This window comes from Capsella rubella, unplaced genomic scaffold, assembly GCF_000375325.1.
Source record: "Capsella rubella cultivar Monte Gargano unplaced genomic scaffold, Caprub1_0 scaffold_2, whole genome shotgun sequence".
Taxonomy (NCBI): domain Eukaryota; kingdom Viridiplantae; phylum Streptophyta; class Magnoliopsida; order Brassicales; family Brassicaceae; genus Capsella; species Capsella rubella.
In genome coordinates, this window is record NW_006238922.1 from 8023760 (window position 1) to 8049766 (window position 26007).

Consider the following 26007-nt stretch of genomic DNA (forward strand, 5'->3'; position numbering starts at 1 on the left):
TATATTTGTTTGGTTGATCATTTTCGTAGTTGGTATATATAGTCTAGTTTTATAAGTGTGTCTTTTATTTTAATTTTATATAATTTTTTGAATTTATATTATAAGTAGATTCATATATATATGTGGTCAACCCGCGATACACCGCGAGACAATTTTGTTGTAAATAAAAAATTATATTTTAACTTAACCCGTAAAAAATTTTAAATATAGACAATCCGTAATAAAAATATAATCATATTTATGTATACTCAAACCCGTTCAATCATATTTACGTACAATTTTATTATATTTTTAGAGTTCAAATATTAATAATACTTTAAAATTTTGTAGAGTTCAATTTTAATATTTTAAATATTCTATAAAACTTAAATTAATTTCAGCTTTTAAAAGTTTTAATATTATAATATTTCTCTTAAATAAGGAACCATATTAAACTGAATAAATTTTTTAATTTGGATACCTGAGAAATCAAAGTTCATGCTCATTTATAGTGGTGAACATATTAGTCGTATTTACAATGGTTTAAACTATAATCTAAAATTTTATACTTTATGTAGACGTTGTACATATATTTTTTCCTTTATCGATTGAGTTATATATATGCGTCCGTTTTCTAAAATTTAAATTGTAAAATGTGTGGAAAAAAATGTGTATTTTTATTATAAATTTATTTTATGTAATAATATAAATTAAAAACAAATAAGATTATATAAATATATTGGAGAGAGATTCGATTTATTAAAGAGAGAGTTTAGGAAATTTTTTGATGTAATAAATATTTGTTTCCATTTTTGCGATTTGCTTGTGAGTTAATTACAAAATTTACTTTTAAGTTTTGTTATTTATTCAAATAGCAAGTGTTTGATTATGTAAATAATACAAAATAAAAGGTTATAATCCAAATAAGATTTTAATACAAAATGTACTTCAAAAATGTTAAGATAGATCTTTTTTCCTGGAAATACTCCTCTAATTTTTTAGATTATTTTATCTAAATGTATTTTTGTAAACTTATTAAAAGATAAATAAACTACTTTTTGGAACCTTAAAAATTTGGATTGAATTTTTGAGTAGTAGTTACTATCTTTTCAAACATTAGAAATAATTGTATTTAGAAAATGACATATAAAATAAATTTGGTAGATATTATTATAAGAAAAAAACACAGCATGATCCCAACTATAGTGTGCACCGCGAACATGGCTTTTAGAGCCAATGTAGGCACAGTTCGGTATTGCAGAACGAGCATCTCTTGTTCAGTTTGACGCAGCACATGATTCACAAGCTAGCTGCCCGTTGTGACACTGAACCTGCCCGAAGAATTTTAAGGCCTTTGGGCCTTTTATTACTACTAAACCTTTGGGCCTTTTATTATTACAAAAACAAATTCTGTATTATTTTTAATAACTTTTTTTTGGGGCTTCATTATATCAAATTGAGAGAGAGTTAGTACAAATTCCATATTGTAGTTCTCGACATATGTAGCTAGGCATTGAGAGAGAGAAACATATCTTGTATTAAACATATCTTGTAATTTTGCTTTCCTACTCAGTCCTGGTTTTATTACTATCTGATTTTTGTCGACCTTCATTATCAACAGTTTACATTTGTTTTCTTGCATTTGTGATGACATCAACAGTTTATAATCAAATAGCCTAAACCAATTGCATGGTTACAATAAATTAGTAAATATATTATCTCATAGACAGCGATCAAACTTTGGCCTTAATTTATCGTTTATTTCTTCTTAATATATAACATGCTTCACTCAAATAAGTAATTATTAATTTCTCTGTTCTCCCAGCTTTTTTTTTTGGTAGGGTGTTCTTTGAGCTTTTATAAGTAAACTATGCTGAGAATATTCAAAAGCTCTCACTCAAACGATGGCTTTTCATAGTTTTTATTTAAAAAAAGCTTGGCCTTTTATATCTAATTTTAGGTTAGATATATATATTTTTTGAAAGAAAAAAAAAAGTATCTGGTACGTGGTCGCATTCCCCTCGCAGCCTATTGAGTCGGGGTTGCACTAAACACAAGCAAAAAGAGTTAGCTAAGACAAATCAAACTCATTACAAGATCTATGTTTGACATTAAATTCACTAACCCTAGATGGAAGGAAAAAACAAGGACCAAATCTTTTCAATGGTTCGAAGCAACAAGGGAATTCAAGAATATTCACGTTTCAAATTGTGAAAAGAAATGAAACTATTTCCTCAATATGTTATTGGTTTGTGATTTAAATAGAGTTTTAGTGACTTTAAAGGTTATGTAAAAATATATTGTTATTCAGTCAAGATTTTGTTAAATTATTTTAAAGTTTGATGTTATTAATTTGAGATTTGTAAAAAAGTCATTAAAATCTTAATAAATTGTAAAATCAATAAAACTTTGGTGTGATTTAATTAAAACAAAAGAATCTAAGATACTGTTTCTTAATACAATTATTATGTAATTAGATTATGGTTTTATACATTTTTCTTTATAAAATAAAGTCATGAAAAGTATCATCAAGATATAAAGATTTTATGGGAGACTTTACGAAATTATTAAAAATTTAATCAACAAGACTATATAAAAGTCACTTCCAATCCTCTAAAAATCTTTTACTTATTCACTTTATATGATTTTATCGAAGTCATTAAAACTTTTAATAAATTAAAATCCAATGAAATTATAGTTTTATATGATAATACTTATAACTATCATTAATTATACACATGGGAAAGTGACATAGTTTCTTCTATTTAAAAGCTAGTGCTTCTCAAAGTTTGAGAACTGACTTTGCTAGAGATTAGGATAAAAAAATTCATACATATCATCGGCCATGATCATGGAAGCCATAACTATGTTTGGCCCAAATTATAAAACTCAAGTCTCTCTTCCCTTACGTAACACCTTCTTTCCGCAAATTCAACAATTCCACTTTCCGCTGACATCATTATCTGGCAAGGCTCTGACCACTATAAGGGCTTGTGGTGACCGGGAAATTAGTTCACGCACGTTTAAGAAGCTGCCACCTTCTGAATGGGGTCATCACTTCCTCACTGTTCCCGTTGACTTGTTGGTGAGTCTATTTACATGTTCTTTAATTGTAATGCAAAACAAGATCTTGATGATACACCATCTTTTGTAGGAAATGAATGCGTTGGCGAGAGAGATCGATGAACTAAAGATAAAAGTGAAAGAAATGCTCATCAAGCCTGCCCTAGGTATCAAAGAGACTAAGAAGAGAATCATGTTTGTCTATTTGCTAGTGAGCCTTGGTCTCGCCGGTCATTTTGTGGATGAGATTAATGAGAATCTAAAGCAAGGTTTCGAAGCGAGAGAGGAAATGATGGCCGGTGAAGATGATTTGTACACAGTTTCCACCATCTTTTGGATTTTCAGGACATACGGTTACGATATGTCCTCTGGTACGAGAAGGAGATCTCTAGCTAATGTTTTGTTTCCCTTTCATATTGACAAAATGCTCCATTTTTCAAAACAGATGTGTTCAAGAGATTTCAACGGGAAGATGGCACGTTCAAGGAATGTCTTGTCGCGGATGCCAAAGGAATGTTAAGCTTATACGAAGCCGCGCATTTGGAGACACAAACAGAGAAGATCTTGGATGAAGCATTGAGATTCACACCTGGCCAGTTGGAGTTGTTAGCTGAAGGAGGGAATCTCCCACCTCATATCTCGAGGCTTATAAAAAATTCTCTTTTCATTCCTCAGCGTTATAATAACGAAATGATATTCGCAAAGGGATACATTTCATTTTACGAGCAAGAAGAAGATCATGACAAGATGTTACTCCGGTTTTCGAAGCTAAACTTCAGATTCTTACAGCTGCATTGGATTCAAGAGCTGGAAACTCTTACCAAGTATTATATTTAAATTTTTATATTTATCACACACAAAAAAGAAGTAGATATATGTTTATTATATAGTTATGAGATTGAAAGCTCTTATAAAATAGATACTAACATGTCTTTTGTTATGTAGGTGGTCGAAGGAGCAAGACCTAGTAGCTAAGCTCCCACCTTACTTCAGAGATAGAATGGTAGAATGTTATTTTTTCGCATTTGGGGTCCAGCCACAGTTTTCACGTGATAGAGTTTTAGCGGCTAAGTTTTTCATGCTCTACACCATTGTTGATGATACATGCGATAGATTTGCCTTGTTCCCTGAAACCAAAATTCTTGTCGAGTGCATGGAGAGGTATACTTACATTACATTATCTATATGAAATTACATGCTACATTCTCTTTAGTGATAGATGCTTGATATAAAAGTACTCGATCCAGATTGGTTCCAGATTCGGTGGACAGTCTACCAGATTATATGAAACCCATCTTCAGGTTTACACTCAATGTTTTCGAAGAGTCTAAAAGCATGACTAGGTCTGAAGAAGAAGAATCCTATTTTGTCCAAGGTGCACTAGAAGAGGTAAATTAAAATGAAAATCATATATGGTCATGGTCAAATCATAAAAAGTTTTTATACTAATTAATGTCTGAAGTAAGATAAAATTAATCATATATGTCTATTGACATTTTGCTTGTACTTCTATGTAAGGAGTTTAAGATTCTCATGAGATCTTATATTAAATTTGGCGAATGGGAAGGGACAAACACGGTGCCTACGTTTGACGAGTCCATGGAGGTTAAAGACACTCAAATCGTCATTTTCGCAGCTTTACTACTAAGTTTTCTTGGTCTGGGACATAAAGATATGGAACTGGCTTATAACTGGTTAAAATCCAGGCCAAAACTCGTTCGAGCTATAGCTAGAAATACCCGTCTGTTGAATGACATGACCGGCTTTGAGGTACACCTTCATTATGTTCTTCCTCTTTTGCGCTAGCTAGATGGATACTATTTTATCCTACACTGACTAGTAAAATTTTGTGTTGTGAACAGGATGACATGAATAGAGGGGATGAAGCCAATGTCGTCAACTACTATATGAAGCAACACAGTGTTAGCAAAGAGGAAACATTTAGGGAGTTAAATAAAATGGTTAGAGATACTAAGAGGGTGGTAAATGAAGAGTTCTTGAAGATTGCGAAAACAATGCCAATTCATATCCTCCATCGAGCCCTTAATTGCGGAAATATGTCGATTATAACCTATAGGGATGGTGATGGATTCACCAATCCAATTGGAAGATTCAAGGACCATATGACCTCCTTGTTCGTAGATTTGATGCCCCTTTGAATATCCAATCATATTAGTTATGCAATCAGATATTATCCATTTGCAATTTGATCAAAATTCTTGCAAGAATAAATCCAATAAATGTTATTTTGGCTTCAATTTATTTGTTAGTATATTTCGCATGACTTTTACTATGGTGGGTGCATTTTGTCATTTTGGTGTCTCTCTTAAGACATATTTAGCTAAGATAATCACTTTTTCACTTATATTTGTATTCCCTAAATGACTTGTAGTAGTAGGACACAAATTTTCCTTCGAACGAATGTAAAACTATATTCAATCAAATTTTTTTTTTACAACCAAATTTAGTATTGTTTGATATTTATCTTCAACAAACATTTTTTAACCTCGTTTTTGATATATATCTATTAGGCACCGCATATACCTTGAGATTATAATATATTTTAAATCTTGTGAAAGACTGAAAGTATAATATTTAAATAAAATGAAATCATTCATGTAAGTATATATAAAACAATAGTGAATACGCTATTAAATAAGGTTATATCATTAGGTTTTCTAATTTGAGTATCGTGTGCCCTAATACTCGAAATCAAGAGTCCCATCCGTTGTCGACTTGATCAGCTCTCATGAAAAGTAAACAGAGGGTTACTCATTCAAATATCTCAATCTTTTTATTGTATTTTTAACATGGAAGAGTTTCATTATAAATAAATATCTACCACCAATTTGTGCATAGTTTGCAAACATTACAATAACTTTTTGTTCTTATTTGTTTTTTTTTTGGTTCAACAATTATTTCAAAACTTTTAAGGACATTCTCAACAAAGGAATGAATGGATCATTTAGCAAAAGAATCCGACTATACATGGTAGTTTTCATCAACAAATTAGAACAAAAAAAAATAAACAATGAAAATCTAAGAGAGCAATTCTATTTCTTTTTTATAATAAATATCACAGAAGATTCTCTTAAATTATTTTATTGTAAGTTTCAATTTTTACTTATAAAAGCTAAAATATAGATTTAAAGTGGATCGACACACACTTGCAATCTATAACTTTACAAATTTTAACTTCTACAATCATACCACAGTTACAGTCTCTTGCTATAACGCTTGTGGCCTAAAGCTTGAATAGATGAGAGATGACTTCTCACTTGTTTGTTAATCCATGGGGTTAGAGAAGTATAAGTAGAATCGACGGTAAGAGAAAGAATCAAACATTAAGTTAAACAATAAGGCCATATAAGAGTTTTAGACTTTAGAGATAGACTTCATGGGTGAAAGAAGCAACAACAACAACAAAAAAAAACAAACATCAGAAGTACATTACTAGGCCACTGAATATGAACTCAATGAACTACTACAATAGATATGATATAATAGTATTACTCCTCATCTTCTTCTCCGTCGTCGTCTTCCTCCTCATCTTCATATCTTAATTCGCGAATGCGAATTTCCATCTTGACTACCAAGCTTTCATCCAGGAAAGGGTAAGCAATAAACATGGATTTCACCCCAGGAGTTTTGAAACTCACCCTTTGAATCCTATTCATCTCGTCAATTGTATCCGTAAACTCTACATCCCCCCTCCAGCAAATGAGATCATAGCCAAATTTCCAACCTCTTGGAGCAAAAGGAGCAGCGAGTAAGTTCGCGGTCACATACAACCCGTCTGGCCCCTTAAAAGCCTGAAGAATAACCAATGGACCATAATTATGTTCTTGAAGGATTAACATCGTCTCCTTCATGTGTACCGGTACGTCAACGTCAACGTACTGGCCAGTCCTGAAACTTGATGAGTAATTAGCCTTGTGGGAAACAGTGAAATGATCGTAGAGATTCTTATCGAAACCAGCGTAGTCGCAAAATGGTACAGGACAATGGCACACAAAACCATCACACTCCTTCTCATGGTCGACTAACTCTTTGCCACGAGAGAGTTTCTCTGTGCAACCATGCTTGGCGTTTCGGCATGGGAAAAAGACTGTTTCCACAAGTCTCTCCATTATTCTAGACCGAGTGTTACCAATGAACGAGAAGCAAGAAGGGCATCTTTCATTCATAGTACGGCAAGAAGAGCATATTATATGCCCTTCCACACACTGAAATGTAAAAACACAGGGTTATGTATGTATAGAGAAGAGAAACTAAGCAAATGGAGAAACCAAAACAGTCATCCATCATGTTTCCTTGACCGTAACTTCTTGTCCTATACGAATCACTGTCCTAAAATGAAACTTCTTGTCCTATTCTTATAAAAATCACTATTACACTAATCATTGCTATCCTAAAGCCTCATATCAACAAAAATCATCGCAGTGCAATTATAAACAAGGAAGAAGAGAGACCTGATAGATAGGACTCGCCAGTGGGTGGCGGCAAATGGGACAGTCCAGAAGATCAAGCTCGAGAAGTGCCCCAGTCCGTGCAATCACGTCATCACCACTTGCGGTTCTTCCAGAGTTCTCCATGGTTCCAAGTCTTTGTCTGTGCGGCTGCTCTCGTTGCTGTATAAGAGATTATTGTGGTGGTGGAGGCTGTTACATGTGCTTCACTACTTATATATACGTAGAGAAGATAGGGTGCAGTGGTAAACCCTTCTTTCCTTAAAACGCATGCAACGTGTTTTTTTTTAGATTTTAGAGATTCAGTGGAGGATATATCTTGTAACGCTATCACTAGCTAGATCTTATCTTAACCTCATGATTTTAAGATATATTTCCCTTTTTACAACAAGGAAAAAAACACAAGAGTTGAATATTTACACTTTTGTTTCACAAATAATCATGTTTTTCAATTTAATGAAAACTTAATTTTGTATTTCCTGAATTTTTTATACCAAGTAAATTCAACAAAATATCAATCTAAACCAGATTTAGTTATCATTTGGAATTGATGACTTTAATACACTTCAATTGAAATTTTCGTAACAATAGGTTAAATACCAGATTTATTAGTATTTGGATTTTTTTTTTTAAATAGTTTTCCGTAGTCCATCCTTACATGTACACCAATATCGTCGAACGACCAAGAAAAAAATTTATATATCTCTGGTTCATCAGTCGCAACTCCAAAAAATAGGTTGGTAATAGCCCTGGGCATTCAGATACTCGGGTCGAGTTCGAGTAAGAACCGCTCGGGTCGGAGAGTTTAGGATTCGATGTGGGAAATATAAAAATTCGGTTCAGTTTCGTTTGGATCCATTTGGGTTCGAGACGACAAAAAAAATAAAAAAAATAAGGGGGCTAAGAGACCACAAAAACAAAAAAATAAGGGGGCTAAGAAAAGTTAATTCAATTAGTCTCAAGAAGGCTAAGAAACCAGGAAACTAGTTGACCGAAAAAGAAACTAAGGGCATGTGCATTGGCCGGTCCCTGCCCAATCCCCCACCCAAAAAGAAAAAAAATCAAAAAAAAAAATTGAAGAGGAAAATCCTCTGCCTTAGTATTTCACTATTCGCGGGCTCTACTGACATGTAGCGGCCGCGACTGGTTACCTTTTTTTAAAAAAAATCTATAAAAGAAAAAAAAACATTTTTCTGGGACAAAAATGCACTCCCACCGATGCCATGGCCTAAGAGACTATATAATATGGAAGAGTTGCGGGGACAAGAACAACTGTGTTGACACTCAAATTAGCTTACAAAGCCTTAACTGATCTCTTATAGAAGTAAAGAAACTCATCAAGACTCCACAATTCAACTTCAAGACCATTGTGTGCCCTAATACTCGAAATCAAGAGTCTCATGTAACCGTTGTCGACTTGATCCGCATTCAAGGGAACAGCTACGTTTTATTTGGAAATTTTCAACTTTAAATTGCTCATGAGGTCTACACTGTGTAATGGTGTCTAGGATTCCAGTTATTATTATTATTTATTTGTTTCGGGGAATTAAAATAAAAATATATACCACCAATTTGTGCATAGTTTGCAAAAAAAAAGAAAAAATACATTTACTTTTAATTTGTTCTTATTTGAAAATATTTTTTGTTTTTTGTTCAACAACTATTTCAAAACCTTAAAGGACAATTCTCAACAAAGGATTGAACATGGGTGAAAGAAGCAATAACAACAACAACAACAAAAAAACATCAGAAATACATAGCACTAGCCAACTGAATATGAACTCAACGACCTATTACAACAGATATAGCATAATATTATTACTCCTCTGCGTCTTCCTACTCATCATCTTCTTCTTCGTCATCTTCTTCTTCCTCATATCCTACTTCGCGAATGCGAAGTTCCATTTTCACAACCAAGCGTTCATCCAGGGCACTGTAAGGAATAAACATGTAGTTCCGCACAGGTTCTTCGAAACTCACCCTTTGAATCCTAGTCAGCTCGTCGGATTCAAAAGTAATCTGTTCAGAACCCCTCCGGTAGATGAGATCAAAGCCAAATTTCAAACTACCAGGAGTAGAAGGACATGTGAGTAAGTTGACGGTCACACACAAACCGTCTTTCCTATTAAAGGACTGAAGAAGAACCAATGGATCATTATAATATTCCTGAAGGATTAAAACTATCTTGTTGATGAATCTATTATATGATGGTATTACATGTACGTCAACGTCAACGTACTGGCCGGTCTTGAACTTTGATGAGTATCTATCCTTGTGCCAAACAGTGAAATGATTGAAGAGATTCTTATCGAAACTAACGTAGTCGCAAAATGGTACTGGACAATAGCACATATACTCATCACACTCCTTCTCATGGTCGTCTAAATCTTTGCCATAAGAGAGTTTCTGTCTGCAGCCATTCTCGGAGTTTTTGCATGGGAAAAAGAGTGCTCCCACGAGTCTCTCTGTTATTCTAGACCGATTGTTACCAATTGGCAACGTGCAAGAAGGACATTTATCCCTCGTGAGCTTAGTACGGCAAGTCGAGCATATTATATGCCCGTTCGTACACTGAAATGTAAAAAGACAGAGTTAGGTAACATAATTAAAGTTGACCAAAACTTCTTCTCCTATACGAATCACTGGTCCTAAAATGAAACTTCTTGTCCTATTCCTATACGAATCACTATTACACTAATCATTGCTATCCTAAAGCCTCATATCAACAAAAATCATCTTTGTCGGAATCATAACTCATAAGTAGTGCAATAATAAGCCAGGAAGGAGAGAGACCTGATAGATAGGACTGGCCAAAGGGTGGAAGCAAATGGGACAGTCGAGAAGATCAAGATCAGATAGCATCCCAGTCCGTGCAATCACGTCATCACCACGTGCGGTTCTTCGAGGGTTCACCATGGTTCCAAGTCTTTGTCTGTGCGGCTGCTCTCGTTGATGTATAAGAGATTATTGTGGTGGCGGAGGCTGTTACATGTGCTTCTCTACTTATATATACGTAGAGAAGATAGGGTTCAGTGGTAAACCCTTCTTTCCTTAAAACGCATGCAACGTAGAATTTAGAGATTCAGTGGAGGAGAAAATTCGTAACGCTGTCACTAGCTAGATCTTATCTTAACCTCATCTATTTATGATATCTTTCCCTTTTTACAACAAGGAAAAAAACACAAGAATTGAATATTTACACTTTTGTTTCACAAATAGTCATGTTATTAATTTTGTAATTCCTGATTTTGTCTATACAAAGTAAATTCAACAAAATATCATTCTAAACTAGATTTATTTATCATTTGGAATTGATGAGTTGAATACTCTTTATTAAAATTTTCGTAACAATAAGTTGAATATATACCAGATTTATTAGTATTTCAGTTAAAGTTTTTGAAAATATTTTTCCCAAGTCCATCCTTAGACACCAATATATATCGTCGAATCACCAAGATTGAAAATTTATTTATTTTATCATTGTTTTATATATCTCTCGTTCATCAGTCCCAACAATTGATTGGTATTCAAAAATATGGATTTGGTGAACTATATATTTTTGATGCTCTTGTTTTGGCTAACCACTTAGCATAAGATTCGAATATGACTTGTTTGAGCCTATAACTCAAGCCTATTGTAATAAAAGTTTCGTACTCTCATTCCATACATCATCAACATTGCCTTTAAGATTTCTTCTTGGAGGATGAGACGTCCTTAGAAAACGTCTGAATTATACCCAAATAAACATGCCCCTTTGAATATCCAATCGTATTCATATAAGTTGCTATTTGACCAAAATTCTTGCAAGAATAAATCCAACATAAGTTATTAGTGGTTTTAGTTTATGTGTTAGTGTATTTGCTATTTTGGGCCTTTTGGTTTGTTCTTTAATTTAATTTTATTATCTACAGTAACCTACTTTCTTGAGTTTTTTAAACATTTTTAGTTTTTCTTTCTAATACAACTGATGTACTAGTTGTACAAACGTTTTGTTTTGATATAGTTTAACATTAAATTCAAAAAAAAAAAAGATAACCTACTCTCTTAAGACCAAAATAACCAGCTAACCACTTAAACTTTTATCCCCTAAATGACTTGTAGTTATTAGTATGAAAAAATTTGTTTTTGAATGCATATAAAATTACATTCAGTCCAATATTTTTATTACTAGCACTCTAGCAGTTTCTTTTATAAAATTAAATTCAAATTTCAAAGGCACGAAAAATGATGTCGTTTGCCAACGTATTCGTGTAATTATTGAATGAAGTATATTCAGTTTAACTAAGTATACTTAAACTCAGAGTAAATGAGTTTTTTTTTAATAACTAAGTATACTTAAACTCAGAGTAAATGAGTACACTTATTAGGTTTCTAATAGGTTTAAAGCATGGCACCAAAATGATTTAGTAAATTTCGCGTTTCAAGCTAAGGGAACTGATCACGTAGATCTACGAAATAATTAGTTCCTCCCTAAGTGAAAATTATTAGACCACCACTACTTGATTGGAATCAAATGTGTTGAAAACAGCTTTATGAAAATATTTCGAATCCGTCCATACACACACTAACTTCGAGAACAAAAAAAAGAAAAATCAGCCTACATATTGCGATTGCGTACACAAACAATTGTTGGGTTCTCTGAACCAAACCAACTTTCAATTAGTATGATATTGTTCGCTTTAGGCCTATAATTCAAGCCCACACAGATTTGTTGGGGTCTTTCCCAAAATGTCTTATACTAATTAGAGTTGGACTTGACTTATGATGACAAAAAAAAATAAAAAGTTGGACTTGACTTATATATTATAAACTTTTCTTTCTAAGAACTCAAGCCCGCACGATTTTTTTATTGGGCTCATTCCCAAAAAGCCTCATACTAATTAGAATTAGACTAGACATATATATTAGAAACTTCTCTTTCTAATCTTCCGATGTGGGATATTGGTTTGTATTTCAATAACAATCTATCTTTTTTTTTTTTTTTTGTCGGCACAATAACAATCTATCTTAAGATCAAGTTTCATCAAAGGCTCACAATCACATTTAGGCTACTCAATCCCCTGAGTGCCTTAACTACAACCAAATCACTCTCTTTCTCTTCCTCCAAATTAAAACGACAATCTTCTGCTTACCTAGGCCCATGTTAAAGATTAAAAGATGGTCAAACACAAATGTGGGATGAGGATAAAATCATCATCCCAAGAATGACTCAAGACCATGGAAACATAACTGCACCAGGAAACCAGAAAAAGAAACTAAGTGACTATATCATATGGAAGAGTTGCTGGGACAAAAACATTGTGTTGAAACTTATCAAGACCCTACAATTTAACTTCAAAACCGTCGTGTGCCCTAATACTCGAAATCAAGAGTCTCATATGTTGTCGACTTGATCCGCTTTTAAGATCCTCCAAATATCTCGGTCCTAGCTACGTTTTGTTTGGAAATTTCAACCTTAACTTTCTCATGAGGTTTACTTTGTTTGTATTTATAAATTGTAGTATACTCTATGCCAGAGGCACTGTGTAATCGTGTCTAGGATTCCAAATTATTTATTTTATCTTTTTGCAGGAGGAGTTTGCAAAAAAATACAATAAATTTTTGTTCTTATTGAAGATACTTTTTTATTATTATTTTTGGTTCAACAACTTTTTCAAAACCTTTAAAGACATTCTCAACAAAGGAATGAATGGATAATTTAGCAAAAAACCCGACCATACATGGTAGTTTCCATCAAAAAATTAGAAATTAAAAATTAAATAATGAAAATCTAAGAGAGCAATTCTATTTTTAAAAAATAAATATCACAAAAGATTTTTTTTTTTTTTGATTAAAAGTTTCAATTTTTACTTATAAAAGCTAAAATATAGATCTAAAGTGGGTCGACACACTTGCAATCTATTTATATATACAATTTTAAGTATATTTTGTACTAAAATTATTTTATGCCAAAAACCAATGTCTTAAACACTATTAATCTCAAATCATTAAACTTAGTTCCGTAAATATGTATTTCGGGTCGGTTCAAAATTAAAATTGACAATCCGAAGTCACATATCGAATCCTCATTTATTATTATCTTAACCGAAATGAAAAATAATATTCTAATATATTGAATATATGGTAAGATTACGGTTCTTACCAAAAACTATATGAACCAATAAAATTTTGACTACGAGATTTTTCCATATCTCTGTAAAAAAGGACTTGTGGTATATCACGGGATAAATCTTAAATACTTTACAAAATTTTAACTTCAAGAATCGTACCACAGTTACCTAAATCTTGAAAAGATGAGAGATAACTCTTCACATGTTTGTTAATCACTTGAATAGATGAGAGATGACTCCTCACTCATCTCTCTTCAAAGTGTACGTGGATTGAGGACTTAGCGGGCAAGGAAGCTCAGTGTTCGAACGTGAGTAGAGTCTGAGGCATAAGACACACACTATCTATGTATTGCTTAATCAATGATAAGAACAAAGAGAAGTAAAAGTAGAATCGTTGGTAAGAAAAAGAATCAAACATTAAGTTAAACAATAAGGGCCATATAAGAGTTTTAGACTTCATGGGTGAAAGAAGCAACAACAACAAAAAAAAAAAAAACATCAGAAATACTACAACAGATATGATATAATATTAACTCAACGACCTACTACAACAGATATGATATAATATATTATTACTCCTCATCTTCTTCTTCGTTATCTTCTTCCTCCTCATCTTAATTCGCGAAATGCGAATTTCCATCTTCACTACCAAGCTTTCATCCAGGAAAGGGTAAGGAATAAACATGGATTTCACCCCAGGAGTTTCAAAACTTAACCTTTGAATCCTATTCATCTCGTTAATTGTATCCGTAAACTCTACATTTCCCCTCCAGCAAGTGAGATCATAGCCAAATTTCCAACCTCTCGAAGCACAAGGAGCAGCGAGTAAGTTCGCGGTCACATACAACCCGTCTGGCCCCTTAAAAGCCTGAAGAATAACCAATGGACCATGATTATATTCCTGAAGGATTAACATCGTCTCTTTCATGTTTACCGGTACGTCAACGTCAACGTACTGGCCAGTCCTGAAACCTGAACAGTAATTAGCCTTGTGGCAAACAGTGAAATGATAATAGAGATTCTTATCGAAACCAGCGTAGTCGCAAAATGGTACAGGACAATAGCACACAAAACCATCACACTCCTTCTCATGGTCGACTAACTCTTTGCCGTGAAAGAGTTTCTCCGTGCAGCCATGCTTGGCGTTTCGGCATGGGAAAAAGACTGCTTCCACAAGTCTCTCCATTATTCTAGACCGAGTGTTACCAATGAACGAGAAGCAAGAAGGGCATCTTTCCTTCAGCTTAGTACGGCAAGGAGAGCATATTATATGCCCCTTCACACACTGAGATGTAAAAACACAGAGTTAGGTATGTAACATTATAAAAGTGTATAGAGAAGAGAAACTAAGCAAATGGAGAAATCAAAACAGTCATCCATCATGTTTCCTTGACCATAACTTCTTGTCCTATACGAATCACTGTCCAAAAATGAAACTTCTTGTCCTATTCCAATACAAATCACTATTACACTATAGTCATTGCTATCCTAAAGCCTCATATCAACAAAAATCATCGCAGTGCAATAAGAAACCAGGAAGAAGAGAGACCTGAAAGATAGGACTCGCTAGTGGGTCGCGGCAAATGGGACAGTCCAGAAGATCAAGCTCGAGAAGTTTCCCAGTCCGTGCAATCACCACTTGCGGTTCATGAACCTTGATGAGTAACTATCGTTGTGCCAAACCGTGAAATGATTGTCGAGATCCTCGTACATGCCCGTGTAGTTGCAGTTTGGTGCAGGACAATAGCACATAGTAGAACCGCAATTTTCTTGATGGACTAAATCTTTGCCATAGGAGGACTTCTTGGTGCAGCCATGCTTGGCGTTTGGGCATGTGAGAATGACTGCTTCCACAAGTTTCTCCAGTATTCGACATCGATAAATACCAACGGGCAAAGTGCACGAAGTGCATTTATTCCTCATCAGCTTAATACAACAAGAAGAGCAAGCTATATATCCATTTTCACACTGAGATGTAAAACAAAGAGTTAGTTAATATTATCAAAGTTGTATAGAGAAGAGAAACTAAGCCAATGTAGACAAGATTAAATTTTAACAAAATCATCCTTCTCAGACTAGTAAGTAGTGAAATTATTAACTTTTACAACCAAATCAATTATAAACCAAGAAGTAGAGAGAGGCCTGAAAGATAGGACTCATTAGTGGGTGGCAGCAAAGGGGATGGTCAAGAAGATCAAAGTCGAATAGTATCAAAGACCATCCCATCACGTCAAAACTTGAGATTAGTCTTTGCCTCTTTGGTCGGCGGTTGCGGCGTTATCCATTCCTATCTGAGTATATAAGAGATGTGGTGGTGGAGGCTTTTACTTGTGCTTTGCTACTTATATACACGTACAGAAAGAAACGGTGCCGTGCCTAAACCATTCTTTTCTTACATGCAAGATTTTTTCTAAGTTTAAATCTTTGACTATGACTATATCTTATCTTCTTTCCTTACATGGAATGATTTTTTTCTAAGTTTAGATCTTTGACTATGACTATATCTTATTTCAACAAAGTAATATACAATTAATTTTTAGATTAGTTTCTCATTTTGGATAATTTCAAAATACAATTTTATCAAAAATCTTTTTTCCTGGAAATACTCCTTCTCTAAAATTTTTAATTAAAAATGCCACTGAAAATCTAATATTTATCTAAATGTATGTTTAAAACTTATAAAAAATAAATAAAATACTTTTTTGAAACCTTATAAATTTGGATTGAATTTTTGAGTAGTATAAGTTACTATCTTTTCAAACATTAGAAATAATTGTATTTAGAAAATGACATATAAAATAAATTTGGTAGATATTATTATAAGAAAAAAACACAGCATGATCCCAACAGTTTGAATATGTTTATATTCAGAGGACTCTTTGCTTCTTCTGATACGTGAATATATTCACATTTTCGAGTCACTATAAGTCCGTGTAAGAGCTAATGTTGGCACAGTTCGATATTGCAGAACGAGCATCTCTTGTTCAGTTTGACGCAGCACAGGATTCACAATCTAGCTGCCCGTTATGACCTGTCCGGTTCGAAGAATTTTAAGGCCTTTGGCCTTTTATTATTACAAAAACAATTTCTGTATTATTTTTAATAAAAACATTTTGGGGCTTCAATATATCAAATTGAGTGAGAGTTAGTACAAATTCCGTATTGTAGTTTACGACATATTTAACGTGAGAGAAACATATCTTGTATTAAGCTGTTCGGCTCTATTTTTTCTTATCCGATCATTCAATAAAAGCCTTCCTACTCAGTACTGGTTTTATTACTATATGATTTTTGACTACCTTTACAATCAACAGTTTACATTTGTTTTCTTGCATTTGTAATGACATCAACAATTTATAATCAAATAGCCTAAACCAATTGTTTGGTTACAATAAAATAGTAAAATATATTATTTCATAGATGCGATCAAACTTTGGGATTAATTTATCCTTTATTTCTTATTAATAACATATTTAACTCGAATATATAAGTAATTGTTAATTTCTCTGTTCTCTCAGCTTTTATAAGTAAACTATGTTGAGAATATTCAAAAGTTCTCACTCAAAGGATGGCTTTTTCATAGTTTTATAAAAACGAATCTTGGCCTTTTATATCTAATTTTTGGTTATATATATATATATTTTTCAAAGAAAAAAAAAGTCTCTGGTACGTGGTCGCACTCCCCTCGCAGCCTATTGAGTCGGGGTTGCACTAAACACAAGCAAAAAGAGTTAGCTAAGCCAAATTAAATTCATTACAAGACCTATGTTTGACCTTTTAAATTCACTAACCCTAGATGGAAGCAAAAAAACAAGGACCAAATCTTTTCAATGGTTCGAAACAACAAGGGAAAGCAAGAATATTCGAGTTCGGAAGATCGTGGTCGCCGTCAGAAATAAGGGGACGCCCTTGCCTCTTTGAGGTGTTTGTTGAGAGAGTAAGACTAGATATAAAAAGTTTATTGTCCACTGTAATAGTTTTTCAAATTGTGAAAAGAAATGATGGTCGCACTCAATATGGTATTTAAAAGGTGAAAGGTGTTATTGATTTGTGATTTAAATAGAGTTTTAGTGACTTTAAAGATTATAAAATATAAATTGTTATTCAGTCAAGATTTTGTTAAATTCTGTTAAATTTTCATGTTATTTGATTACAAGGTTTTTTAACCCGATAACTTAACCGAAATAAAGTATATGCGGTATCGATCACAAGGAGCAAGACATAGGAAAATCCTCAAAATCATGAATTTCAAGGGTTGAAACGCATGTACCTTCTATTTCACTCAGTGGGACCCAATATATTATCTTTTCAAGATCATGGGCTTCTTTATCTGATAGCATGTGAGTTGTCTTCCTTCATATGCTGCCCGCAACGATATGAGGTTCAACCAGATCATAGTCGATAAGTCACTCTTGTCAATATTGAATTCTCCATGTAACGTTCATCTAACTTCACTTTTTGTTCCGGAAAATACTCTCATCAAATGGTGGCTCTATGTATGGCTCATCCTCTTCTTCTTGTGGCCAATCATTGGATTCTATGACCAGAAACTCCCCTATACTTGGTGCCATTTTTTTTTGTGAAAGATAAAATGAAAAAGAAAGTGATAGTTAACAACTGTAAATAAAAATGCTCTAAACTATCTAAGAGCAGCTCCAACCCACATCTATTTTTATCTCTAAGACCATCTCCAATGGTTTTTGCTATTTTTTAAATTTTTGAAAGGTTTTGGATGACTTTTAAAAGATTTACAAGGGTTTTTAACGGATTTTTAAGGGATTTAAAAATATTTACAAGGTTTTTAAAAGTTTTTTTAAGGAATTGCGGCAAAATTTGGCTGAAAATTTCGGGAGGGAAAAATTTTGTCGGAAATTTTTTGGTGAGAAATTTTTTTGGCGGGAAAATTTTTGTCGGTAAAGTTTTGGCGGGAAAATTTGGCGGAAAATTTTTCGGAAGGAATATTCTTTTTGTTGGAAGGAATATTTTTTTTGTTGGAAGTAATATTCTTTTTGTTGGAAGGAATATTCTTTTTGTTGGAATATGAAAATGTTTCAATCCTTTTGTACATTGAAAATGTTATTTTTGAAAATGCAAACCTAGAGAGGGTACTTGTAGAAAATGGTATCATAAAAAGGTTAATTGTGCAAATCCCCTTATATTTTAGAGGTTTTAATATAAATATATATTTTAAAATTTGAGATTACCGTTTGCAAAAGTAACTTATATTAAATCTTATACATATATATAATAATAGATTTTATTTTTATTGAAGGAAAAAAAGATTTTATTTTTTCATTGATTCCATAATAATTCTTTTAACAAAAAAAATAGTTAATACTCTGGTAAATTACTTCCAGATCTACCAATGTTGTTAAAGCATTGTTTAAATGATCGAAACGAAGTAGATAGAGGAGGAGCTTGTTGGTTTTGTTAATAGTTAAGAATCTAGTATCTTATTGTTTTTTATATAATGCGTTGTACTTTTTAATAAAAAATTATATAATATGATTTTTTTTTTAATAAATGTTTAATTTCAATAAAAGTAATTATTTTATTAAAAATTTATAAAAGTTAAAGTAAATGGGTTCATTTGCAACTTTTATAAATAGTTGGTGTTAATATTAAAATTTAAAAAGAATCTATTTGGAATATTATATTATAGAGGAAAAAATAAATGAATAGATTAGAGTAAAAGTCATATCTATTATAGAGGAAAAAATAGATGAATACATTAGAGGTGGGTTGGAGCTGATAGATAGAGATAAATGAAGGGTTCTTGAAGATGGCGAAAACAATGCCCATTAATATGCTCCAGCGAGCCATTAATTGCGGAAGTATGGGGACTATAACCTATAAGGATGGTGATGGATACACCAACCCCATTGGAAGATTAATTAAAGGACCATATCACCTCTTTGTTCGTAGATTTGATGCCCCTTTGAATATCCAATCATATTCGTATGAGATCATATCCAATCATATTCGTATGAGATAATATCCATTTGCAATTTGATTGAAAATCTTGCAAGAATAAATCCAACAAAAGTTATTAGTGGCTTCAATTTATGTGTTAGTGTATTTTTCATGACTTTTACTATGATGCGTGCATTTTTCATTTTGGACCTTTTGATTTGTTCCTTAATTAATTTATTTTTCTATTATCTACGATGAGTACCTACTTTCTTAAGACATATATAGTTTTTTTTTTTAGATGAAAATTAAAGGAAGCTTAAGCCTCTCTAATTACTAAAAATAAAAAATAAAGCAACTAAAACCAAATATTTTTTTGACGTGTCCATCCTACCTCATCCTCCTACGTAATTGAATCAACTTCCTCCGGACAAGCAGCAAGAGAGCGAAAATCTAACAGTAAATTAAACGTATAGTTTTCTAACCAATCTGCAAGACTAACTTCTCAATACACATGATCAGTATGGATTATACAGTTTTTCGAAATAAAACCACATATAGTTAAGATAATTACTTAAATTTTTTTTCCTTAAATGACTTGTAGTATTAGGACACAGTTTTTTTTTTTCAATGAATGTAAAATTATATTCAATTCAAAAAACATTATTTAAAATCAAGTGTTATTTTGTTTGAAAGTTTTTATAATTTGTTGTCAGCAATTTTTTTTTTTTCAAACTACTTTTAGAGAAATATATATATTATTTTAAATCTCGTGAAAGACTAAAAGTATAATATTTGAAAAGAAAATGAAATCATTCAATCTGAGAAAACATTGTTTACATAAAGAACTAACACGAAAACTTGTACGTAGAGACTTGAAATGCAATTTAAGTCATTAAACGGTAACACGAAGACTTCCACGTCTAGGGTATATCGAGAGAGAGACACTTGTGTGTGTGACGTTGCTCCACCTACATGACTAAAAGATATGTGGTTGTTTTGTTGTGTGATCAAATACTACACTCGTCGGTTAGTCCATAGTGGGCCTTAACAATAGTCAATCAGCTTAAGCCCATTACAGTAGCATTATTGCTTGTGCTTGTATTTTTTTTAGTCCCGTTCGTTCTTTTGAAATGATTTCGAGTATTCGAGAAGATCAACAAAAACAACAATTTCTCCTACTCTTATCTATTCTCTTCTATATAAGTCTTCTCTGTAGAGTCACGTTGCTGATACATTCTCCTTTATTAGGTCACAGGCTTAACAAAATCCCCTTCTTATTTCTTTCAAGGTACCCAATTCTTACTTACATTTTTCATATTAACTTTGTTCTGACATTGAGCAAAACAATGTCTGACATTGGTAGGTAGTAAAGTTTTTTTTAGCTTTCTCTCTTCTCAAATCGAGCTTCGTTTTTAAAATGTTGATTTAAGCTATAGTTGGTTAAGAATAAGCTAACGTGAAAGATGCAACATAAAGGTTCACTTAGGTTGTAATCATGTCGATGGTTGTGTTGAGAATCAAGAGAATGATTAATTTTACACGTACTTCTTAGCATAAACAATTCTTAGATTTATTTTTAAGAATTTATTTGTTGAAAACTCTTTTTAAGAATTTCTAGTGGATTTGCTATGTGCTGTCACTGTTGAGACGTAATGTTGTGTCTTGATTGGTCTCTATTCTTGATTGGTCTTCTGTTGCATACTCTGTTTCATCCCACAACGAACATGCTTCATGTTTTCTTGGTGGTTAATTTCGTTGTTGAGAGAACATAACAACTTTGAGAACATAACTTCGTTGTTAATTTCATAATTTCGTTGTTAATTTCGCGTAAATGTATGTATATTAATGTGGGATACGATTAATATAAGTACGTAATATTATATATTTTATTTCTAAGATTGCATTGGATATATATATATATATATAGATAAGACCATCGAGATTTTCTATTATTATAATGTATACTTGCATCATGTCTTTCTACTTCTCTGAGTTCTCTAACCTTCGTTCATTTCTCCTTTGTTTAACAAATAAAAATAGACCAGATATACGGATACCAAATAATATTAAACAAATCAAAGTAAAAACAAAATACTCACCAAAAAAAAAAAATCTAAAAACAAAATAAAACTGTATATTTGATTAACGTGTCACGTCCCCATCCTTACAAATGCTGAGACAAAGAATTTTGTATTTATGGATGATGATAATTTTTATTGTTAACTTTAAATCTTAACCGTTCTATTATAAATTCAAACCGATATATAATTTTGTTCGTTATAAAATTTAAATTTTAATCATTTTTTATAAGCCCAAACTAATATATAATTTCGTTTTAACTATTGAATATAAACATCTTCATTTACAAATCCAAACCAAAATTATTTAATTGTAAAATATAAAGCCTAATCCTCATTTATAAACCCAAACCAAAGTTATTTAATTGTAAATATAAACCCTAATCCTCATTTATAAACCCAAACCAAAGTTATTTAATTGTAAATATAAACCCTAATCCTCTTTTATAAACGTATACATATATATAATTTCATTTAATTATAAAATCTAAATTTTAATACTCATAAATCTAAATCGATATACAACCTTGTTTCATTGTAAAATTAGATATTTAATCTTTTTAATTAAAAGAATAGATATTTTGATTTCTTTCGTTTCAAGTTGGAGGAAAAACAATTGGTAATATTTATAACTTAAGTAGTAAACAATATTTTTTTGGGTAGGGCCTTTGTACGTTGGATCGGGACTGCATGGAAGCCATAACTGTGTTTAGCCCAATACGTAACAGCTTGTTTTCGGAAATTAAACTCTCCCGCTTTCGACCGAGGTCATTATCTGGCAAACATGTGAAAACTGTTGGTTTACAGAAGAAGACCACTATAAGGGCTTATCGTGACGGTGAAAGTTCACGCACGTTTAAGAAGCTGCCACCTTCTGAATGGGGTCATCACTTCCTCACTGTTCCCATTGACTTGTCGGTGAGTCTATGACTTGTTTGTCTTTTTAGTTGTAATGCAAAACAAGATCTTGATGATACACCATCTTTTGTAGGAAATGAATGTGTTGGCGAGAGAGATCGATGAACTAAAGAAAAAAGTGAAAGGAATGCTCATCATGCCTGCCCAAGGCATCAAAGAGACTAAGAAGAGAATCATGTTTGTCTATTTGCTAGTGAGCCTTGGTCTTGCCTGTCATTTTGTGGATGAGATTAACGAGAATCTAAAGCAAGGTTTCGAAGCGAGAGAGGAATTGATAGCCGGTGAAGATGATTTGTATACAGTTTCCACCATCTTTTGGATTTTCAGGACATACGGTTACGATATGTCCTCTGGTACGAGAAGGAGATCTCTAGCTAATGTTTTGTTTCCCTTTCATATTAACATAATGTTCCATATGTGTCAAAACAGATGTGTTCAAGAGATTTCAACGGGAAGATGGTACCTTCAAGGAATGTATTGTAGGGGATGCCAAAGGAATGTTAAGCTTATACGAAGCCGCGCATTGGGAGACACAGATAGAGAAGATCTTGGATGAAGCATTGAGATTCACACCTGGCCAGTTGGAGTTGTTAGCTGAAGGAGGGAATCTCCCACCTCATATCTCGAGGCTTATAAAAAATTCTCTTTACCTTCCTCAGCGTCATAATAACGAAATGATATTCGCAAAGGGATACATTTCATTTTACGAGCAAGAAGAAGATCATGACAAGATGTTATTGCGGTTTTCGAAGCTAAACTTCAGATTCTTACAGCTGCATTGGCTTCAAGAGCTGAAATCTCTTACCAAGTATTATGTTAATATTGTTACATGCATTTGTCAAGAAAAAAAAAGTATATATGTTTATAGTTATGAGATTGAAATAATGTTATGGTATATATACTTACAGCTACAATGAGGTCTTTTGTTGTGTTTGTGTAGGTGGTATAAGGAGCGAGACCTAGTGGCTAAGCTTCCACCTTACTTCAGAGACAGAATGGTGGAATGTTATTTTTTTTGCATTGGGAGTCCAGCCACAGTATTCACGTGAGAGACTTATAGTGGCTAAGTTTTTCATGCTCTACACCCTTGTTGATGACACATGCGATAGATTTGCTTCTTTTCCTGAAGCCAAAATTCTTGCTGAGTGCATGGAGAGGTATACTTATGTTACATTTTCTATATGAAATTACATTATCTAGAGATAAAAGCTTGATATAAAAGTACTTGATCCAGATTGGTTCCAGATTCGGTTGACAGTCTACCAGATTATATGAAACCAATCTTCAGATTTACACTCAATGTTTTCGAAGAGTCTAAAAGCATGAGTAGTTCTGAAGAAGAAGAATCCTACATTGTCCAAGGTGCACTAGAAGAGGTAAACTAAAATTAAAATCATAAATGGTCATGGTCAAATCATAAAAAGTTTTTATACTAATGTCTGAAGTAAGATCAAATTAATCATATATGTCTATATTAACATTTTTGTTTGTACTTCTATGTAGGAGTTTAAGATTCTCATGAGATCTTATGTTAAATATGACGAATTGGAATGGAAAAACATGGTGCCTACATTTGACGAGTCCATGGAGGTTAAAGACACTCAAGTCGCCATTTTCCCAACTTTACTATTAAGTTTTCTTGGTCTGGGACATACAGATATGGAACTGGCTTATAACTGGTTAAAATCCAGGCCAAAACTCGTTGCAGCTATGGCTAGACATGCCCGTCTGTTGAATGACATGGTCGGCTATGAGGTAAACCTTCATTTCGTTCTTCTTCTCCATATGGATACTATTTTATCGTACACAAGTAGTAATATTTTGTGGTGTGAACAGGATGACATGAGTAGAGGGGTTGATATGAATGTCGTCAACTACTATATGAAGCAACACAATGTTAGCAAAGAGGAAACATATAGGGAGTTTAATAAAATGGTTAGAGATACTAATAAGGTGGTAAATGAAGAGTTTTTGAAGTTGGCGAAAACAATGCCAATTCATATCCTCCACCGAGCCATTAATTGCGGAATTATGACGACTATCACCTATAGTGATGGTGATGGATACGCCAATCCCATTGGAAAATTCAAAGAACATATCACCTCTTTGTTCGTAGATTTGATGCCCCTTTGAATATCAAAAGATCATATTCATATGGCGTGTTATGCGATGAGATATTATCCATTTGCAATTAGATCAAAATTGTTGCAAGAATAAATCCAACAAAACTTATTGGTGGCTTCAATTTATGTGTTAGTGTATTTTGCATAACTTTAACTATATGGTTAGTGCATTTTCTCAATTTGGACCTTTTTGTGTGTTCCTTAATTTATTTTTCTATTAATCTACTTTCTTAAGACCAAAATAGCTAGTTAATATAACCACTTAAACTTTATTCCCTAAATGACTTGTAGTTAAGAGCACCTCCATTAATGAGTTTCTTAGATAGTTTCTAAGTATCTATATTATTAAAGGAGTAGTCAAAAGGCATCATGTTCGCTCTCAGAAAAAAATTACTTAATTACCCTTAATGAAAACCCCGAGTTATAACTTTTTTTTTTAATCTTTATTAATTAAAACAAAACAATTAAAATCGAGTATATTGAAGACAAAATGGAAAATTTGCTCAGAACGGATTATTGTTTTACATATAATGAAAAATTACCCCTGCTTTATAATTTGTTGTTAGCCCTTATTTAATCAAAACCAAACAATAAAAATTGGAAATGTCTTAACTAAAATCGGAAATTTCATAACTAAAGCCGAAAAGTTTTTAAAAATGTCGTATATAATGTTTCAATTTAGGATTTAGAGGAAATGGACTTACGTAAAAAAACCCGCTAAAAAACACCTCATAAATACTAGGATTTCTATGCTCTCTCCATAACTAAAAAATATAAATCTTTAGTTTTCTATCATGTTTGCGGAATTATATTTTGATACTAATCTTTTTTCTTCCTCTTATTCATCATCGTCTAAATTTCTGTTTTCATTTTCATGTTCGTGTAGTGGTTGTTTAGAAAGCAAGATCAAAGAATACTACACATTTGTATATGGTTACATCACCTTTTGAATTATGTATATTATCTCATAATTCATTTATTATTTTAAACTATATTTATTCCGAATTTTTTTTATTTAATTTTTATATTGGTTATTTTTTTTGTAGAGGATGTTAAAGAATATGTTACATTGCTCTCTACAAATTCAAGATCTAAATACTTAAGTTGGATGGAAAGCAATTTAATAGATGTTGAAGCAAGCAAGTATAAATATGAAGAATTTTCAATGGTATTTGTTTGGTGTGGTCAAGAAAATCAATCGAAGCGAAGGTCCAAAAAAAGAAAGAATCAACCTTAAGAATCAACCCTTAGGTGTCAACCCTTAAGGCGGCGGAGCTCGGGTTACTTCGCTAGTTAAAAGTAATTAGAAAATGAAAACAACAAAAAAAACTTTAAGAATCAATCCTTAGGTGTC

At 32.6% G+C, this 26007-nt stretch overlaps 6 protein-coding genes across 6 annotated transcripts; 2 read left to right on the forward strand and 4 right to left on the reverse strand.

Annotated features, from left to right (window-relative positions):
* The first annotated feature begins 2790 nt into the window (after positions 1–2790).
* On the forward strand, positions 2791–5300 carry LOC17895439 (terpenoid synthase 1). Its single transcript, XM_006300878.2, has 7 exons — positions 2791–3064; positions 3134–3413; positions 3488–3866; positions 3988–4203; positions 4290–4431; positions 4561–4812; positions 4905–5300. Exons 1-7 carry the CDS (start codon positions 2825–2827, stop codon positions 5199–5201), a joined length of 1806 nt encoding a protein of 601 aa, XP_006300940.2. The 5' UTR covers positions 2791–2824; the 3' UTR covers positions 5202–5300.
* A 1251-nt stretch (positions 5301–6551) lies between these two features.
* LOC17895685 (E3 ubiquitin-protein ligase SINA-like 2) lies at positions 6552–7637 on the reverse strand. The gene is made up of 2 exons (XM_006301701.1): positions 7515–7637; positions 6552–7268 (listed from the first exon to the last, which is right to left on the reverse strand). Exons 1-2 carry the CDS (start codon positions 7635–7637, stop codon positions 6552–6554), a joined length of 840 nt encoding a protein of 279 aa, XP_006301763.1.
* A 1710-nt stretch (positions 7638–9347) lies between these two features.
* Positions 9348–10427, reverse strand: LOC17894623 (E3 ubiquitin-protein ligase SINA-like 2). The gene is made up of 2 exons (XM_006301064.1): positions 10305–10427; positions 9348–10082 (listed from the first exon to the last, which is right to left on the reverse strand). The coding sequence occupies exons 1-2, from the start codon at positions 10425–10427 to the stop codon at positions 9348–9350; spliced, it is 858 nt and encodes a 285-aa protein (XP_006301126.1).
* Positions 10428–14109: 3682 nt separating this feature from the next.
* On the reverse strand, positions 14110–15587 carry LOC17894595 (E3 ubiquitin-protein ligase SINA-like 2). Its single transcript, XM_006302673.2, has 2 exons — positions 15171–15587; positions 14110–14906 (listed from the first exon to the last, which is right to left on the reverse strand). Exon 2 carries the CDS (start codon positions 14805–14807, stop codon positions 14151–14153), a length of 657 nt encoding a protein of 218 aa, XP_006302735.2. The 5' UTR covers positions 14808–14906; positions 15171–15587; the 3' UTR covers positions 14110–14150.
* On the reverse strand, positions 15254–15847 carry LOC111832163 (E3 ubiquitin-protein ligase SINA-like 2). The gene is made up of 2 exons (XM_023788511.1): positions 15746–15847; positions 15254–15589 (listed from the first exon to the last, which is right to left on the reverse strand). The coding sequence occupies exons 1-2, from the start codon at positions 15845–15847 to the stop codon at positions 15254–15256; spliced, it is 438 nt and encodes a 145-aa protein (XP_023644279.1).
* A 7180-nt stretch (positions 15848–23027) lies between these two features.
* LOC17895996 (terpenoid synthase 1) lies at positions 23028–24663 on the forward strand. The gene is made up of 6 exons (XM_023788512.1): positions 23028–23338; positions 23439–23448; positions 23563–23687; positions 23765–23906; positions 24034–24285; positions 24367–24663. The coding sequence occupies exons 1-6, from the start codon at positions 23028–23030 to the stop codon at positions 24661–24663; spliced, it is 1137 nt and encodes a 378-aa protein (XP_023644280.1).
* Positions 24664–26007: the final 1344 nt, after the last annotated feature.

Bases quoted from the DNA above. Each gene is read 5' to 3' on its own strand.
- LOC17895439 (XM_006300878.2), top strand. From the start codon at position 2,825: ATGATCATGGAAGCCATAACTATGTTTGGCCCAAATTATAAAACTCAA. The intron at 4,432-4,560 runs GTAAATTAAAAT...CTTCTATGTAAG, and splicing joins TCCAAGGTGCACTAGAAGAG to GAGTTTAAGATTCTCATGAG. The intron at 4,813-4,904 runs GTACACCTTCAT...TGTTGTGAACAG, and splicing joins ATGACATGACCGGCTTTGAG to GATGACATGAATAGAGGGGA.
- LOC17895685 (XM_006301701.1), bottom strand. From the start codon at position 7,637: ATGGAGAACTCTGGAAGAACCGCAAGTGGTGATGACGTGATTGCACGG. The intron at 7,269-7,514 runs GTCTCTCTTCTT...TTTACATTTCAG, and splicing joins TGGCGAGTCCTATCTATCAG to TGTGTGGAAGGGCATATAAT.
- LOC17894623 (XM_006301064.1), bottom strand. From the start codon at position 10,427: ATGGTGAACCCTCGAAGAACCGCACGTGGTGATGACGTGATTGCACGG. The intron at 10,083-10,304 runs GTCTCTCTCCTT...TTTACATTTCAG, and splicing joins TGGCCAGTCCTATCTATCAG to TGTACGAACGGGCATATAAT.
- LOC17894595 (XM_006302673.2), bottom strand. From the start codon at position 14,807: ATGGAGAGACTTGTGGAAGCAGTCTTTTTCCCATGCCGAAACGCCAAG.
- LOC111832163 (XM_023788511.1), bottom strand. From the start codon at position 15,847: ATGGGATGGTCTTTGATACTATTCGACTTTGATCTTCTTGACCATCCC. The intron at 15,590-15,745 runs GTTTATAATTGA...TTTACATCTCAG, and splicing joins AGGCCTCTCTCTACTTCTTG to TGTGAAAATGGATATATAGC.
- LOC17895996 (XM_023788512.1), top strand. From the start codon at position 23,028: ATGTTAAGCTTATACGAAGCCGCGCATTGGGAGACACAGATAGAGAAG. The intron at 23,688-23,764 runs GTATACTTATGT...TACTTGATCCAG, and splicing joins CTTGCTGAGTGCATGGAGAG to ATTGGTTCCAGATTCGGTTG. The intron at 24,286-24,366 runs GTAAACCTTCAT...TGGTGTGAACAG, and splicing joins ATGACATGGTCGGCTATGAG to GATGACATGAGTAGAGGGGT.